The following is an 18291-nucleotide window of genomic DNA, read 5'->3' on the forward strand; positions in this document are numbered from 1 at the left end:
AGATAAACAAATTGTGGTATAATCATACAATTGAATACTTCGCAGCAAAAACAAAAAAATAAACTATAGATATCATGCTACAGCATGGATGAATCTTAAAATAATTATGCTGAATGAAGAAGCCAGGCCAAAAACAAACAAAAGTATATACTCTATGATTTTGTTTATATAAAATTCTTGGAAATAGAAATGACTCTATAGGATAGAAAGCCGATCAGTGGTGGCCAGAAAGGAGGGAAAGAAGGGTAGGAGGGAGGGAGATGCAAGAGGGAAGAGATATGGGAACATATGTATATGTATAACTGATTCACTTTGTTATAAAGCAGAAACTAACACACCATTGTAAAGCAATTATACTCCAATAAAGATGTTAAAACACAAAAAAGAAAAAGAAAGGAGGGAAAGAAATTACAAATGGGCATGAGGAAACTTCTGGGTAATGAAGTTTTAATTATGTCTTAACTATGTTTTAATTATGTCTGTCTTAATTATGGTGATAATTTTAGGGGTATGTACATATATCAAAATGTACCAAGTTGTGCATTTTAAATATGTGTAAACTTTGTGAATACACTAAAAATTATTGAATCATACGTTTTAAAAGAATGAATTGAATAGTATGTGAATTATACCTCAATAAAACTAAGTACGTACAGTTTATTGCCTGTCAGTCACATCTTAAAATGTTGTCTTAGCCAGCTTGGGCTGCTATAACAACCAACCACAGACTGAGTGGCTTATAAACAGGAATTTATTTCTCTCAGTTCCGGAGGATGAAGTGCAAGATCAAGGCACTGGCAGATTCAGTATCTGGCGAGCGCCTGTTTCCTGGATCACGGACAGTCACCTTCATAGCACTCAAAGAAATGGGCTTTCAAGCCATGAAAAGACATGGAAGAATCTTAAACGCATATTACCGAGTGAAAGAAACCAACGTGAAAAGGCTACAAACTGTATGAATTCATCTATATGACATTTTGATAAAAGCAAACTATGGAGATGGTAAAAAGATCAGTGATTGCCAGGGGCTGGGGACATGGGTAAGTGGTGCACAGAGAATTTTTAGGGCATTGACACTATTCTGTATGATACTCTAATGGTGAATACACATCTTCACACATTTGTCCAAACCTATGAAATGTACAACACCAAGAGTGAAGTCTAATGTAAACTAAGGACTTTGGGTGCCAGTGTAGGATCCTCAGTTGTAACAAAATGTCCCACTCTGGTGGACGGTGTGCATGTGTGGTTTCAGGGGCTATACAGGAACTCTCTATACTTCCTGCTCAATTTTTACTGTGAACCTAAAACTACTCTAAAAGTAAAGTCTATTAAAGAGAGTACTATGGCAGAAGAGAACTATTTCTCCATTTAGTTCACAGTAAAAGAGTATAATGATTAACTCAGTATGGCTTGCCCTCAACGGAGGACTTTGCTCTGTATTGTTGAAAGGCCCTTCTACCTAAAGGGACCAAATTAAGTTCCATCATCCATCATGCTCCTTTGGGCTGAGGCCCCCAAGGCCTATGTGTAAAAGCGAAAATCCACGGGGAGGCAGGACCGGAAGCAATTATAGCTCATTAACGCCTCAGCAACCTAGCTGGGGCCCCTGCATGGTGCTGATGGCGCTGGGGCCCCGTAGCGTTTCATGATGAGGAATTAGCCTACTTGCTTACTGCTTCCCTAATTAACGTCTAGGTGGAAAGAAAATCCAGTTCTCTGGATTGTCTACTGTTGACCCCAAGCAGACAAAAGGCTTTTCTAGAGAACCAATTCTGTCAAAATGAAATGTGTCTTCACAAGTTAGAAGAATTTCCAATCTGGGATCTGTCCTTGATGGTTGGGCTCTTTGGGGTCAGCAGAGAAAACGGTGCTTTTTCTCTCTTAATGTGGTGGGCCTTCCTAGTTATTACAATCCAAAATGACAATTTTTCTATGTCTAACACAGCTCTGATGAACAGAATTTAGTCTTCACGCCCGGATAAATAAAACCCAGATAGTTCAGGAAACAGAAGATCCTTGAAATAACATTACTTGTAAAGCAGCCACAGGATCTTAGAGAACAGCCATACATTTATTGTTTACGCTCTGAGACTGCTGCCTGCCCCCACTCCCACCTCTGTCCTCCTCCCAAAGCAAAGTGTGAAGGCTCCACTGTTATTATAATAAAAGCTGAATCCTCTGCAAAACGGAGGGAGCACCGAGAGGCTCTTTTCACACTACACCCGCCCTCCCCCCAAACACACACACGTTATGATAAACTCTAACGTCTTTCTTCCCTCTGGCTACACCCTCAGCCCACGTCACCATGGGGAAATCACAGTGCAAGCGATTAACTAACAGGGATGTAAGGTATCCCTCAGGTCTCATGGGACAGAAACACTGTGAATCCCTGGGATTGACAGTCTATCCATGGATTTGTTTTTAAGAAGTCAGGAATTAGTTTCATCATTCTAGAGAACAATGAGATGTAACCCAAAGACCACAGCTTCTCTACCCATCCCGTTTCTTAATCTGTCCAAATTAAGCTCATTCCCCTTCTTCTCAGGTTACTAACATGGTAATTTGGATAAAGAAAGGCCAGACACCAAACCGTCTCACTCCTAGGTACATACTCAAGAACACTGAAAATATATGTCCTCACAGAAACTTGTACATGAATATAATATTCTTAGCATTATCCTTCACAATAGCCCCAAAGTTTAAACAACCCAAATGTTCATCAACTGATGAATGGATAAACAAAATGGGGTATATCCTTACAATGAAATATTATTTGACCTTAAAAAACAACGAAGCACTGATACATGCTACAAGGATGAACTTTGAAAATAGTGTGCTAAGTGAAAGAAGCCAAACATAAAAAGGACAAATATTGTATGATTCCATTTATATGAAGTGTTCGGAACAGGCAAATCCACAGAGATGGAAAGTAGATTAGTGGTTGTCTAGGGCGGGATGAGGGGGTGGCGGATGGGGAGTGAGTGCTAGTAAATATGGGGTTTCTTCTTAGGGAGATGAAAATGTTCTGGAGGTAGACACAGGTGATGGTTGCACAACTTTGTGAATATACTAAAACCACTGAATTATATTCTTCAAAAAGGTTAATATTAATTGTAGCCCACTGAAAAAAAGAGAAACTAGACATAAAGATGGGTTCTGAAATACCTCTTCTATGTGTCCTTGAAGTCTTTTGCTCCAAAATGTTATTAACAATGCCTTCAAATATTGATTCAATAGAAGCAGCTATGGCTTCTATTAATATTTTCTTCAAAAGTCCTGCCCAACTCTGCTCCAAACCCCAGTTCTACAGGGCACTGAGGTGGCGACCACATATGACACAGAGAAAGCTGCTGAAAATCTACCTACTCAAACCCATGAGTATGGGATTCATTTTAAGAGCAATTTTAAGCTCTGGAGGCTTTTCAGATCAACAGTTTTACAAAAAAGACTGACTGCACTAGCCTGTGTGTGTTTTTGTTTATTCAGTGTTCAGTCATTTTTTTTCTCCCTAGAATACACACTGCTCTGTGGTCTCCTATTTGGCTTCAGGGAGTGAATTAAAAGCAGGTCTTTGTTATGGTTATTTGGGAACATTCTGGAGACTACTGCTTACCATCCAGTGTAAAAAGTTGTTTTCAACTGGTGAATGTCCTCTCCTGCTTGTGGCATTATTTTTATTTAGTTTTTAAAATTCACGGCCCTTCTATAGTGTATGTCATGTGGGTTTGTGTGGGTTTGTGTGTGTTTGTGGAGGGTGGTGTGATGGTGAGTCACTGGGACAAGCAGGTGTAATTTCAAACTAATAAAATTTCATTCCACGCCTGAAACACCAAAACAAAGAAATTGCAGAGCAAACACCGTAAATCACAGAAGACTCTCAGCAAACTGGTCTTGACATATTCCAGGTTCTGTAAAAATGGAGATACAATAACGAAAGCACAAATGGCAGGTGAGGAAAATAAAATGATTAAGTGACAACATTTTCCTGTTCTTTCTAATGCTCCATTTTTTCAAGCTCAGATCTGCGTCTGAAATTTTTGAAGACAAACACTAAAGGTACAAAGATTAGTAATTAAGTCATAGATGTATGCATGTATAGCTTTAGGAAAGTTACTTTAAAACAGTTGAGGTTTCTTTTCGTTATTAAGGAGGACTTGGGTTAAATAATAAGTGATATTTGTGCAGTGACTTTTTAAGTGTATTTTCATAGACATTATTTTAATATTCATATCATTCCTGTTTTACAGATGAGGAAATTGAGGCTTAAAGAAGGTGAACGTCCTCCTAAAGAAAATACAATGTGTGTAGAGAAGCTGGGCTTGAATTTCGCTCTGATGCCAAATCCTACGGTCTTTTCACCATGCCCCCCCCTCCCCCAACCTGGCATGACAATTATTACTGAGACCAGATACCTATTTTTAAAGAACCCAAATTCTGTGATCCTAACCCATTATATCCATGTAACACTCACTAGAGGCCACCTGGCTGCCCTTGGGGCTAAGGGATTAAGATGTCGCATCTGATGAGACAACTGCCAAATTCTTATCCACACCATCCCACCAGTAACAGTTCAGCAGAAGCCTGGGACCAGTGTCTTTTACTCACCACTGGATAGATGTCACATCCAAAATGATGCCCACTGAGGGAATTGGTGTCTTCAGTCTTAGGAAATGTAGAGCATACAAAAGTTAAAATCATGCATAAGCCCACCTTCCTTCGGACAGCTAACCAACCACAAAAACCTGGAAACAACTCTAAATGCTCATGACAGGACACCAGTTAAATTATGCAACAGTTAATAAAACATTGTGAGATATACTGTTAAATGAAAAAAGAGGCAGCAAGAGTATATTTTGATCCCATTTGTAATTTTAAAAATCTATTTATAAGTAAATGCATGTAGGTTACATGAGGAACTGTGGATACTGGATCCACTGCGGGTTAGAACTGAGGGCTGGGGTGGGTGCCTTGGGTGCCATTTGAGTTTTTCATGCAAAAACAAATAAGGCTTGCTTCAGATAACAATGTAATCACTGCTAAGAAAACTTACTATTAGACTCCTCCCTCACATTTCTTATATTTTGTTCAATTTTATTCATTTTTATACTGCAGGTTCTTATTAGTCATCCATTTTATACACATCAGTGTATGCATGTTGATCCCAATCGCCCAATTCATCACACCACCATCCCCACCCCCCACTTTCCCCCCTTGGTGTCCATATGTTTGTTCTCTACATCTGTGTCTCTATTTCTGCCCTGCAAACCGGTTCATCTGTACCATTTTTCTAGATTCCACGTATGTGCGTTAATATACGATATTTGTTTTTCTCTTTCTGACTTATTTCACTCTGTATGACAGTCTCTAGGTCCATCCACATCTCTACAAATGACCCAATTTCGTTCCTTTTTATGGCTGAGTAATATTCCACTGTATATTTGTACCACATCTTCTTTATCCATTCATCTGTCAATGGGCATTTAGGTTGCTTCCATGTCCTGGCTATTGTAAATAGTGCTACAATGAACATTGGGGTGCATGTGTCTTTTTGAATTATGGTTTTTTCTGGGTATATGCCCAGGAGTGGGATTGCTGGGTCATATCTAAGTATATTAATTGTCAGTCCTGCTGACCCTAGAAAAAAATAACTGCAAAATAATGCTGAAAGATCAAAACCTTTATTTTTACAGACCCCTGAAAGCACAAATGCAATAGACATTAGCCACATGCCATGTTCAACTTTCTCATCTGATTAAAACCGCAAACTATTCCCATCTCCAAGTGTGCTGCCACAGGTCTTTGTGGGTAACCCAGCCAGCCAGCCAGCCAGCCTAGGAAACAGCCACACACACACACACACAAAGGCATTTAAGTACACATGTCAATTAAATATAGTCTCAGATTTTGATGCTGGCGTGGGTTTTGTCCTCAGAAAGCACGTCATCAAACATATTTCTCAGTATGACCATGAATCTGGCCAGAGCAACTGCTTGGGGGATCTGATGATCCACGTGGCCTCTAAGGAGTCAGAGTCCTGGGCTGTCCTCCCTTGCAAAGGCATGAGGGGCAGAGAGAGGCTCTCAGCCACGGAGGAATCCCTGTCTCAGTTCTACCCCCAATACTCCAAGAATCTTCCATCCTCTCTATACAGGTACCATCAGGAGTGGTGAGAAAGGGGGGCACTTAAGAGTCTTCCTTTGTTGTGTACCATTGGTACCAACAATAAAATCCACACTGTGCACAGTGGGGGTACAGATGAGGAAATAAAACCCATGGGGACACATAAAATTGACATAATTACTGACATTATAATCCTGCACACTGTAATCACAAAAAAACCCCAGAACTAAACAACAACAAAAAAACCCCGCTGGTCTGTAATTTACACATTGATCCGAAGCAACCAGGGACTGAGCCCTCTGTCAGCTTCCAGTGGGAACAGTCCCAGAACAGCTGGCCTCACATCTCTCTTGAAGATAGACTTGAGTACTGAAGGTAAGTGAACCAATATAAATCTACGCTCTTAACACTTACAATAAAACAACAAGAATTCACCACCAGCCTTCTCCTCTCTTTATATTATTTCAGCCCTAAGACGTTTGAAATCTTTCATAATATATTTAATAAAACGTATGATTCAATCATTTCACTATATAGCTTTTGCTATAACAGAAGGACTCCTGACCATCCTCACTGTACTACACAATCATGCTCTTGACTCTCATCCTTTCATGTCTTTTTTTTTTGCTTATTTTTTAATGGGTTATTTGGTCTGAACAGAGTTATTTTTACCAGAATCAAAAAAAAAAAAAGTTTCAAAATTTCCCTAGGCCTCCCAAAGCAGAATGTTCCAGAGTAGGTGATGAGGGCAAAGGGATGCTCTAAGTGATATCCTTTGAATGGGCATCTTTTCTTCAACTAGAAATAAATCAATTATGGATCATTTAACATCAAGTTTCAAAATAAGACAGAGTACTTCAACTTTTTATGCCTTCTATCCATACTTTTAAAAGGCAATTCTACTCTGTAATTGAATAAGTCTCAAAAGACAGAACTCACACAGAGTAAACCCTTTGTCTGTAGTGGTACCATTTTTAATACTAACCGTTTCTAATATTAGCCTCCAAAATGAGCTCTCATTCTCCCCAACACTCTTGTCTTTAGCAAGAGCAAGCTAGAGATTTTTCAGCACATGCATTAATAATGAGCTGCTGCCCCCTTGATCTAAATCCTCACTTGCTTATACATACATCATCTTGGGAGCCATTGAGATGTTAAAAACCAACATCGCTAACAGCAGCCTAAATATGGTGTGTGTTATAAAGCAAATATGAGCTATGCTCTGGCAGTAATTCAGGAAAACACTATTCTCCACCTTCAAAGGACCCTCCCTGGGAAGTCGCTCTCTTATTTTTCTGCGTAGATGTAATAAGAAGGGGATACTGGTAGGTTAAATTTAAATAATAAATTTATGACCTGTAAATTTTCCCAAGACATTTTCCTGTACATATCCTGATTCCTGGTGATTTAAGAAAAAAAAACTTAATTGAGCAACCCTAGGCCAACTTCCCTGTTTCACCATATTTTACAAATGTTCCCACCATTTTATCACCCATGTTCTGTGAGCGCAGCTATCTGTACCTCACGGAGGGAAAAACTTATGAGGATGGTATAAGGAACAGCTGTCCAGACCTTTTTTTAAAGCTCGGGTCATTCTAGTGGTACCCAAGTAAACTTGTGTTTCTCCATAAAGACTGAGAAAGCATTTGTCTTAAAAATGATGGTCATAAAAACAAAACAAAACAAAATGTTTTAACCTGTCCTTCCCACCTTCACCATCACCAAAAACCCAAACCCACAACAAAAGAAAAACAGCTCTGTAGAACTAAACGATTTGGGTTTTTGTAATGTGTCTCATAATTTTCTGGAAAAAAAAAAAATTCCACTGGAAAAAGCACAGACTTTTTTTTTTTTTTTTAATGTATGTATGTATGTATGGATGGATGGATGGATGGCTGGCTGTATTGGGTCTTCGTTTCTGTGCGAGGGCTTTCTCTAGTTGCGGCAAGTGGGGGCCACTCTTCATTGCGGTGCGCGGGCCTCTCACTGTCACGGCCTCTCTTGTTGCAGAGCACAGGCTCAGTAGTTGTGGCTCACGGGCCTAGTTGCTCCGCGACATGTGGGATCTTCCCAGACCAGGGCTCGAAACCGTGTCCCCTGCATTGGCAGGCGGATTCTCAACCACTGCGCCACCAGGGAAGCCGCCACAGACATCTTTTAAATGGGATTCAGGCTCAGTATATCCTGAAATACGTCTCACCTTAGAGAAGGTCTAGCCTTGAATTACCTTGAGACAAGAGAAAACATGACCACGCTGCACTCTCTTGTCTTTCTACGGAAGCGTCTGTGTATGAGGAAGTCTCTGGACGTGGTGTAAGGTCGGAGCGGCCGTCATGCTGACCCGATGAACCATGAACCACCCGATATTAGGCTAAAGGTCATTGACATTCCACACCTAGTTTTTCAGGCCATCACAGGCTCTCCTTACACATTCAGTCAGAGTTGGGTCATTTCACCTTGGCCTCCGGTCTACAATCTTATAGAACTCAGAAAAGATTTGGGTGGTGGTCACTCAGAAGAAATAAAAAAGATTTATATCTGGAAGGATTAAAGACTTTACAGAGTCCAGTCACACAACTGCATCCACCCAAGTTGTGAATGACCATCAACCACATCTCCGTGGCTTGCCTTCTGAGTGACCAGTCAGCTGTACTACATAGAAAGAAATCTGGATTTGCAGGCAGGCTCACACAACTCTTGCTGTAACCCCAGGGAATTATTTCTCATTGTGAAAGCAATGTCAGAGAAGCACTCGTCCTGATAGCCCTGGTTTGAGGTAGTTCCAGGGTTAGGGACCTTCCGTCTGTCTGGATTTGGTCCCCTTCACACATGCCAGGTCTTCTCCCTTCTCCTACTTGGCAAGTAATTTAACATTGAACTAGCTGGTGATAAGAACGGCAGATAATTGTCCCCAGTCCTTCCGGTCTAGGTGTTCTTTGTCTCTAAAGGCTGGTATTGCTGGCTGCATTTCCTTGTGCTAGAACATCTGCACATATGTGGAAGGTGGGGAGGTGAGGAGAATCACCATTTCATGATGAGATACTCTGTCATACAGCAGTCCATGAGCAAACAAAATTACCAGTTAAGAGGCTGGGGAGGAAATGGAGAGCTAAGGAAATGCATAAGAATAAAAACTCAATATGCAGGCTAACAAAATTATGGGAGCCATAATCACAGGATGTAGGAAAGAAAATTCACTTATGACCACGCAGACGATGTTGGTTGTTGGTGAAGGCGCCCTGGATACGTATCTACTCAACTCACTGGGGGAACAGCCAAACGGACTCTCATATTACTTTACACAACATCCATTTCCATTCTCAGGTTGACGTCAAAGGCTGTGCTATCAACACTTGGCAAAGCCAATTTCCCACTCATTTTGAACGACTGTCAACATGATGACCGTGAACAGGGGTAGCTACCAACTCTGTGTGCCAGTGTCGGTCTAAATGCTAGAGACCTGAGCATACTATTTCCATAACACCTTCAATCAGCTGTATGTCTATGAGTACCCCCAACACTCCTCACCTACCCTGCCCCCCACCTTTCCTGGTTATCACTTCTCTTCCTTCCAAAAGGAAATCAGAGACATTCCAGTATAAGTTAGGATCCACACTGTCATGACAGCACTACTCTCCTCCACCCCCATCACCACCACCAGGAACCCCGACTTCACCTCTCACTTGGGAAAATAATGGGCCCTGGTCTGAGATTTAACCTCCCTCCTGGGAAGCATATAAACCTTGTGACAATCTCTTTTGCATGGCCGTGAAGTTCAGGTGGAGGTTCTCACAACTCGGGAACAAAAGCTCTCAGCCAGAGTGCCCTGGAATTTAATTCCTCCTGTTGGTAACACATTTCTGACAAGCCAAGGTTCAGACATACACCTGGTCAGGCCCAAGGTGAGAGCGTACCATTCTCAGTTCTGGTCCAGGGCACCAGCATCCTGATTCCTCAGCCTCCCTGCCAAGAGACTGCTGTTCTAGGTAAGCCCTATGACAGGGCCTGCTTGGGATAAACTTAATGACATCAACTTTTAAAGCGCAACCAAAAAAAATGTAACTCACCACCTCCTGAAAGGAAAATATTCTAAAAACTAAGATTACAGTGCATTTGACAAGGGGTTGGAGACATGTAAATATTCTCTAACCCATCATCTCTGAAAATCAAGTTTCCTTTTCATTTGGCTGCAATCATGTCTTTCCTCTGAAAGACTCTTTTTTTTCTCCCCCCCTTTATCTCCTGTCTTTGCTGCTTCCTTCTCATCTTTGACACGGTATCTTCATTACAAGGTTTCTCCCAGGCAGAGAAGAATGGGTTCTCCTCCCCTGGAGTTAGATGACTGTCCTCCTGTAGAGCCAGTCTTTGAGCAGGAAGGGACAAGAGTCCCAGAGAATCCCCTTCCTGACGCCTGTTCACCGCAGGGAGTGAAGGAAGGAGGCTGGACCAACATAGGCGGAGTGGAGGGGGAGAGAGTAGGCCGCCATTGATTTTCCAGCCGGTCAGTGAGTGATTAACTCTAGCTATTAGGAGGGGCTGTTGATCACACCGTCAGCACCTCCCCAACAGGACTGTAAGTGGGGCTATAACCTCCCCGTGACCCTTTGTAATGAGAGAAGCTTGACGTGAGCTGGCGAGCCTCAGCCTTCCGAGCCAACAGGCACGTCCCATGCTCTCCTCTCGGAGCCCTTTCCTCTGCAGTTTCCACATTCCACTGTCAGGCTGGAGTCCCTGTGATGGTGAGCAATGCCAGTAATTTTACAGAACTGTCTGATGAGGTGCCTTACCAGATTTGAATCACAGCAAATGTTTGGTGTTAGAGTTGGAGAAGACCAACTCGAAGGTGGCTTTCCACTTAAAATCCAGCTGTCTTCTTAGAAGGCTTGCTTGCCATTTAGACTGCTTGGGAACACTGGTTTCCAAATGAATACAGAAATCAATCACAAAGACGGGTGATACATTTTGAACATTCTAGATTTGCCATAAGCAATTTAAACATGAGTTATAAGTAAATTATAAGTAAAATCAGCCCCGTGCCCAAAAGCCACCTCCATGGAATAGGCCTTCCCTGACCACCTTACCTAAGACAGCTGCCTGTTGCCACTCTGTCTGCATACCCTGCTTTTATTTTTCTTCATAGAACTCTACCCTGCCTGCACTTAGACTCTACATTTTGATTGTATCAGCCTCATCCCCGCCCCAAGTGGATGCTTGGCCCAGAGTCTGGGACAGTGCCTGGCTCTGGCTCAGTTTTGGACCTTTGCCCTTTCTGCTTATCTCAGCCTGCAGCTTTCTCCCCCAACCCCTCCGCTGGCTGGCTAGTTTTCATCCTTCAAGGCTTAAGTGAAACTAGCACCAAGTACCCTTTCTTGACCACCTTCTCTAAAGTAGGTCTCTGCTCTCAACCTTATTGTGTCCTAAACAACAATCGTATAATCTTTAATTTCTGTATTGATTTACTTGTTACTCTGTTTCGCCTACAAGTAAACCTCAGAAGAGCAGGATGGAGTCTTTCTTGTTCGTTGCTTAATCCCCAGCACTTAGCATAGTATTTCATAACAGGCCCTGGTCAGATGTTTCTTAAATGAATGAATGAAATTTAATAGTTGTTGCTCATCAATTACAAGATAAGAAAGAGACCTGAGGCTCTTTTAAAAAGGCAAATAAAATCTGGTTTCTGGTTCAAAGATCCCTTCACAGTTCAGAAACATATAGAATTACTACTTTCATACTGAAAAAACCTTGGTGAAATCTTGACCAAATCTGTGTCCTGAATTTCCATCAGGGCCACTGGGGAACCACTCAAGATGGGGAACAATTCCATTTTAAAAAGCTCTCTAGGATGCTCCCTTAGCACTCTGTAGAATTTTCTAATGTATCTTTAGCACTCTGGACTGTAGTTACTTCTTTACATCTGTTTCCTCTAGGGGGACAGCTCTTAAATCCTCTTTGTAGAAACAGGCTTTATTTATTTTATTCATTAATTATTTATTGAGTTGCTACTACATGCCAGGTTCAAGGAACAATAAAGAACCATCTAGTAGGGAATATAGATACAAGGTTCAAGGTGGCTTATCTAGAGACAACGCCTCTGCTGAGACCTGGAGCAGGCGAAAGCATGCAAGGAAGTAGCAACAGTAGGAAGGAAGTATAAAGTAGAGCGTGGATACGTCTGCAGTGCAGGAACTGGCGTGGGAGTGGGAGTCGTCAGCAGTTCTGTGATTCCAGAGAAGAGAACAGATAGGCGGAAGGGTTAAAGGTAGAGATTTAGGCAGAAGTCCATTATGAAAGCCCTTATAGGTAATTTTAAGGTGCTTGGACATTAATATGTTTTAAAGAGTGGTTCATGGTCATACTTGCATCTGAGATAGGTCACTCTATATAAGTACCACACGCTATACCGATTGCACCACTGCAGCTCCTGAGATAGGTCATTCTACATGCTGTGGGGAGGATGGATTTGAAGGTCATAAGATAGCTGGAAGGAGATTCATTAGATGGTTCACATGAGCATGCAAAATAAAGATGATGCAGGCTTGAAGTGAGGGAATGTTTCCAGAATTGTTGGAAATCTAAAATTACAAGTGCCCAGTATAGACCAAAAATCTTTACTAAATGAATAAATGCACAAACTGTGGCTCCCTGGAGAATTACACTCTGTTCACTACTCCATCTGAGAAGTGAAGACCTAACGGACATGAACTGTTTTAAGTTGGTTGTCTCTATTTTGTAGCTTTTCTGTTTCATATCTTCCTGTGTGAAGGAAGAGCATTCAGATGTTTTGGTTTAAATGTCCTGCTTTTTGGATCTACCAAGCTCATGAAAAAATTAGAGAAAAGAGGTCACTTCTATTGGTAAACAACTTGGGACTTACAGCTTGTAACCAGTATACAAAATACTATGGGACAACTTCTTCAATACTATGTAAATCCTAGCATATAACTTCTAAGTTACATACTAGAATATTTAGGACTGAAAAAATATTCCGTGCTTCATTACTACAGACCTGATCATACAACTGGTTAAATTAAGGTCCTTGAATTAGAATTCAAGGAATTAGAATTAGAATTCAAAGTAGAATACATATTTGATGGAGTTAATCAACAGCCTAGGTGTCCTAATAGAATTAAAACTGACTTCCCATGTATTATTTTAAAATGATATAGCACTCCTTAAAACCCATATTTTGGGGCTTCCCTGGTGGCGCAGTGGTTGAGAATCTGCCTGCCAATACAGGGGACATGGGTTCGAGCCCTGGTCTGGGAAGATCCCACATGCCGCGGAGCAACTAGGCCCTTGAGCCACAATTACTGAGCCTGCGCATCTGGAGCCTGTGCTCAGCAACAAGAGAGGCCGCGATAGTGAGAGGCCCGCGCGCCGCGATTAAGAGTGGCCCCCACTTGCCGCAACTAGAGAAAGCCCTCGCACAGAAACGAAGACCCAACACAGCTAAAAATAAATAAATAAATTTTTTAAAAAAATCTATTAAAACAATTTAAAAAAAAACAACCATATTTTTTGTGGACTGTTTATCCCTTAGAAACAATAATAAAGCAAGGTGACTGACTGGACACAGCTGAGAAGGAGGTACCTTACAGCAAATTCTCAATGTCTCTAGTTAATGCTGGGAAAGCCAGCTCTAAAATATATAAAGCGAGAGAGAATAAAAATAAATATTGGGGGGTGGAAGTTGCTTTTGTAGTTACATTTGAATATAGTTATCTCTAACGCTTGTGATTTGGAGCTATAACTACAAAGTTAGTAAATCAATTTGTGTTTGAGCAGCAATCTAGTCTCAAGTGTATGTGAAATACTAGCCTAAGCAAAATGACTCCTCCTCATTTTCTTTGTTTTTCAAAAGGTGCTTTGGTTAGAGGAAGAATTCAAATGCCTTCCTGAAAGCTATTCTGCAATACAAAAGATTGTATGTTGCATAAGGGAAGTAAACACAGAGTAAATTTTGCTGCAAATGATCTTGGAAAGTGAGAACTGTAGTACAGCACGTGGAGGGACTCCCAGGTTGAATTCTCTGCTTCCTTGCTGTCTTTATCAAATAAAAAACAATCTGGATTCAGGCAAGGATAGCTTTAGTTGAAAGGATTATTGCAACTGGGAGACCTCTCTGATCATAAGATCTGTGAGTGTAAGGTAGCAGGTATTTTGTCCAGATTGGCCAGTGGGGATGGAGTTCAAATCATTTATAAGATAAAGAGTGGGAACTGGAGGGTCCGTCACTGACCTTGTCACAGGTAAACAAGGGGGGTGGTGGGGGACCTGTAAGTCTTGTCTAAGTCACATGGGGAAGGACGGTTCCTTGTAGTAAATCATTCCTAGAACACAAAAGGGTGGGTGAATTATCTTCATGGTTTCTGTTTTCCAGGAGCACAGACAGGGCCCAGGTAAAATTCAGCAGGGTCACCTTCTTTCTTTTATTTTTAAGCAAAGAGTGTATTTAGGGCTTTATCGAATCAGGTTTTGATTTGCAGGAGAAAATGTAGATGTAAAAAGGGTGAAAGTACTTTAAGATAAACTCTGACAACAGCAAACCCCTTCAGGCCCTCAAACCATCAGCGACTCTTAGCTTGGGGGTGACACCTACAAACTGGCACTTGCCATCTACCTCTACAAGGATCAGATTATGAGCCACTGCAGCTGCTGACCTTCGACACCCCCTGAAAGGAGTTCAGGGTGGAGATCAGGAATTAGGCACTCTGTGCTCTAGGAAAACTGGCAAGGACAGGTCTTCAGATAGTTAGATATTTTCAGGAGAAGACTGTATGAGCCCAATTCTTGCATCTCCTCGGATCTAGAAAAGCACTAAAATCCTTCATGGTGACGTCTGCTCCTTGTGACTAGCAGTAACCTTCTGCAAAAAATATGTGCCTGATTGCACGTACTCCCCTTTCACCAAAATCACATACATACTGACCTCCCCCCCACCTCTTCGGAGCAGTTTCTCAGAGCTGTCTGAAATGCTGTCTCCCGGGCTATAATCCTCATTTTGCCCTAAATATAACTTAACTCACAACTCTCACATTGTGCATTTTTTTTCAGTCGACAAGGGCCAGCTGAGGAAGAGCTGTCAGGGGCTTTCTGAGAAGGTGACACGAGGTGAAGCCAAGACTTCCAGCACTGAGTGAAAAGGAGCAAACTTTCCTTTAAAATTAAAAGAACCACCCCCCGCTCCCCAAAGTGGTCCAGTCTTTCCTGACTGTTTAAATGTCTTTAAATCCTGCTCAGCTTTACGCAACATATCTTATGATGCTAGCTGTACAATTGTTTTCCTTTGAACTTTCATGAGGGGTGCATTTTCCCATCCACCAATATTCTCTCTAAATCCACCACCCATTGTCTAGCCTATTAGGCCCTTTCCAAAGATTCTTCATTTGCTTCAAAGAGAACCTTTATTTTGGGCTTGACACAGGATGATGAGGTAAGAAGAGGGCTGGAGTGAGAACGAGGTCTGGGTGATATTAATATCTCATCCTTAGTTTCATCTTATGTAAATATAGATATTAATAGCTTACAAAAATGATGTTGGATTGAGATAAAAATATGTTTGGAAGTGCTCTGCCATCTGTGGAGTTGTATGTTTTTTAAAAACCTTATTTTTAGAAACAATGACTTGACTCATAGAACTTCTTTCTTATTTACATGCTCCTGACATCCCATTTTAGATACAGATACGCTACAGAACCTACTTCTACAGAGTTTACGTCCAGCTGTTCTTACAGTGGAGATAGAGCGCCGGTGTGAGACCAAATGCACCCTCGTACCACCCCATCATTTTAAGAGACAAGCACGTCTTCATATCATTTACTTTTTTCAGACTTGGCTATGGTGCACCTATGAAACCAAGCAGGACCCTATGGGGCTCCTGGGCATGGGAGACTTTCTGTTCAGCCCCCATGACCTGAGGCCAGCTAAAGGAGTGCAGGCCCTGCACACACCCTAATTCTTCTCAGCAACCCCACCCTTGAACCACTGCTATAAGACTCCTCACCAAAGCCTTCCAGGTTGGGACACACAGTTTTTTGGGGCAGGAACCCACTGTGTCTCCCTTTGCCTGGCAAAGCAATTCTTTTCTACTTCACCCAAAACTTTGTCTCCGAGATTCGATTCGGCACCGGTGCACAGAGGTCGCACTTTCGGCATCAGCTAGAAGTAAATAGTTTAGGGATGGGATATTACATTACTGGTGATAACTAATGAATTAGGCTCAGGGTTATAAGACCACCAAACAAAAAACTACAAGTGAAGACCTGAGTTTGAATCTGTAAAAATACAGGATTCAGAAGATGTTTTAGGAGACACCTTCAAAAGATTACTATGCTTGGGGCTCCCCTGGTGGTGCAGTGGTTGGGAGTCTGCCTGCCAATGCAGGGGACACAGGTTCGAGCCCTGGCCCGGGAAGATCCCACATACCGCGGAGTGGCTGGGCCCGTGCACCACAACTGGTGAGCTTGAGCTCTGGAGCCCGCGAGCCACAACTACTGAAGCCCACGTGCCTAAAGCCCATGCTCCGCAACGGGAGAGGCCACTGCGGTGAGAGGCCTGCGCACCGCGGCGAGGAGTGGTCCCCGCTCACTGCAACTGGAGAGAGCCCACGCACAGCAACGAAGACCCAACACAGCCAAAAAATAAATAAATATATAAATAAATAAAATTGTTTAAAAAAAAAAAGATTACTACGCTTGTCTTCTTGGTTGGATCAATGTCCAGTGTTTAAATATACATAGTTTCAGAATTTCAGGTTGCAAAGGATGAAAAATGTCCAGGTGACCACAAAGGAGTATTTAACATTGTCTAGGTTTGATTTGGGTGTCCCTTCACCTTGAGTTTTCTAGGAGAATTTCCACCACAAAAACTCTGTTCCACTTACCAAGCACATCCTATGCATGGCTCTTTATATTTTAACCTTAAAGATAACACACTAAAAAGGCTCTAGGTGGTTTTATGCCTCTTTTATAAATTTTCCTTAAAATATATTCCTCACGAATGTATATAAGGTTATACAAAATTAACATCCATAAGAGAGCTAGATAACAGATTAGCACACGCTTAGACATCCTTTTAGGCATCTGAGATGTTTTAAATAAAGACAGGCACCTGGTTTTCTGAAACTCAGGCTCTTGACAGAGTTATAATGATTTAATCCTTTTCGTGTTAAAGACACACCCTTTTGATTGCCCTGTAGGGGAAATAGTCTAGCATTCTTTGTAGATTAGTAGACTTTTTTTTTTTTTTTTTTAAGCATAAAACCCAGTCTTATACATTTGAAAAGCTTTCTACAGTACAAATTCAGGTTTAAATTTCTGAATCCAGCCCCCAGTGGGTTAAAGCCTCAAAGAACACTTAGCTTGTTTGGAATGCTTACCCAAGTGAATGAGCCCCCTGATCCTTTTTTTTTATTTAATGAATTCTCATAAAACAGCCCCATTGTGGTCTTTGTTGGCTAAAGAAAAATGGAGAGCAGTTCAATCCATCGCCCTGTATCCATTCTTTCTGCTAAATATTTTCCCCAATTATGTAGACAAATGCTGAAAACTGCTCAACTTTTATTTCACATAACCCAGGTTTAAGAAGCCCTCATTGGGGCATGGTCAGGCTGGGAGGGGCTCCTGTCCAGTGGCAGCCCCTGTACAGGTATGCCATGGATTGTAGAGTTAGTATTAAATCCAGAGTTTCATTTTCTCCTTTGACTAAACCTTCTATTATGGCCTAATAAAGAAATCAGCTCTCTTATTTCACTCATTTAGCCTTTATTTGTTCATCAGTGTTAGTTTAAAAGGAAGCCAGCTTACTGCTGCTCCGTTGCTAATTTCCAAGTTCGAGTTTCTGGAAAAACCGTGTCCCAACCCCTAGAGTCGAATTGCTACGTATTTGAAAAACATTTTCAAATCGAAACATTTTTTTCCCTTCTGATTTCAGTGCCTGTGAATGCCAGAAGAAATTTAATTTTAAGAGGAACAAAAACATAACATCTTTTTCTAGTTAAATTGGAGCATATGCAATGCAAACAGTGGATTTTTATGTGTACACACACGTTACCGAGTCCAAGCTCGCTCTGCTCGCCGCATGACAGGCCAATGAATCGGAGACGAGGTGTTGAGGCAGGGAAGACGACTTTATTCGGAAAGCCGGCAGACCGAGAAGATGGCAGACTAA

At 41.6% G+C, this 18291-nt stretch overlaps 1 protein-coding gene and 1 long non-coding RNA gene across 7 annotated transcripts in view; both read right to left on the reverse strand.

Annotated features, from left to right (window-relative positions):
• The window catches only part of SGPP2 (sphingosine-1-phosphate phosphatase 2), a 142261-nt gene that overhangs the window by 62559 nt on the left and 61411 nt on the right, over positions 1-18291 (reverse strand). For 2 of the 6 annotated variants that reach the window (XM_082396817.1, XM_082396818.1), the window contains one exon: positions 4609-4665. The exons of the other annotated variants lie outside the window; for them this stretch is intronic. In XM_082396817.1, the coding sequence (XP_082252943.1) occupies positions 4609-4665 (57 nt within the window). The remainder of the gene's footprint in view (positions 1-4608; positions 4666-18291) is intronic. 6 annotated transcript variants of the gene reach the window in all.
• On the reverse strand, positions 6740-11959 carry LOC309630787. The gene is made up of 2 exons (XR_014245934.1): positions 8276-11959; positions 6740-7964 (listed from the first exon to the last, which is right to left on the reverse strand). It is a non-coding gene; the product is annotated as an uncharacterized lncRNA (long non-coding RNA).

The sequence above is a fragment of the Balaenoptera borealis genome (assembly GCF_965194805.1).
Source record: "Balaenoptera borealis genome assembly, chromosome: 6".
NCBI lineage: Eukaryota > Metazoa > Chordata > Mammalia > Artiodactyla > Balaenopteridae > Balaenoptera > Balaenoptera borealis.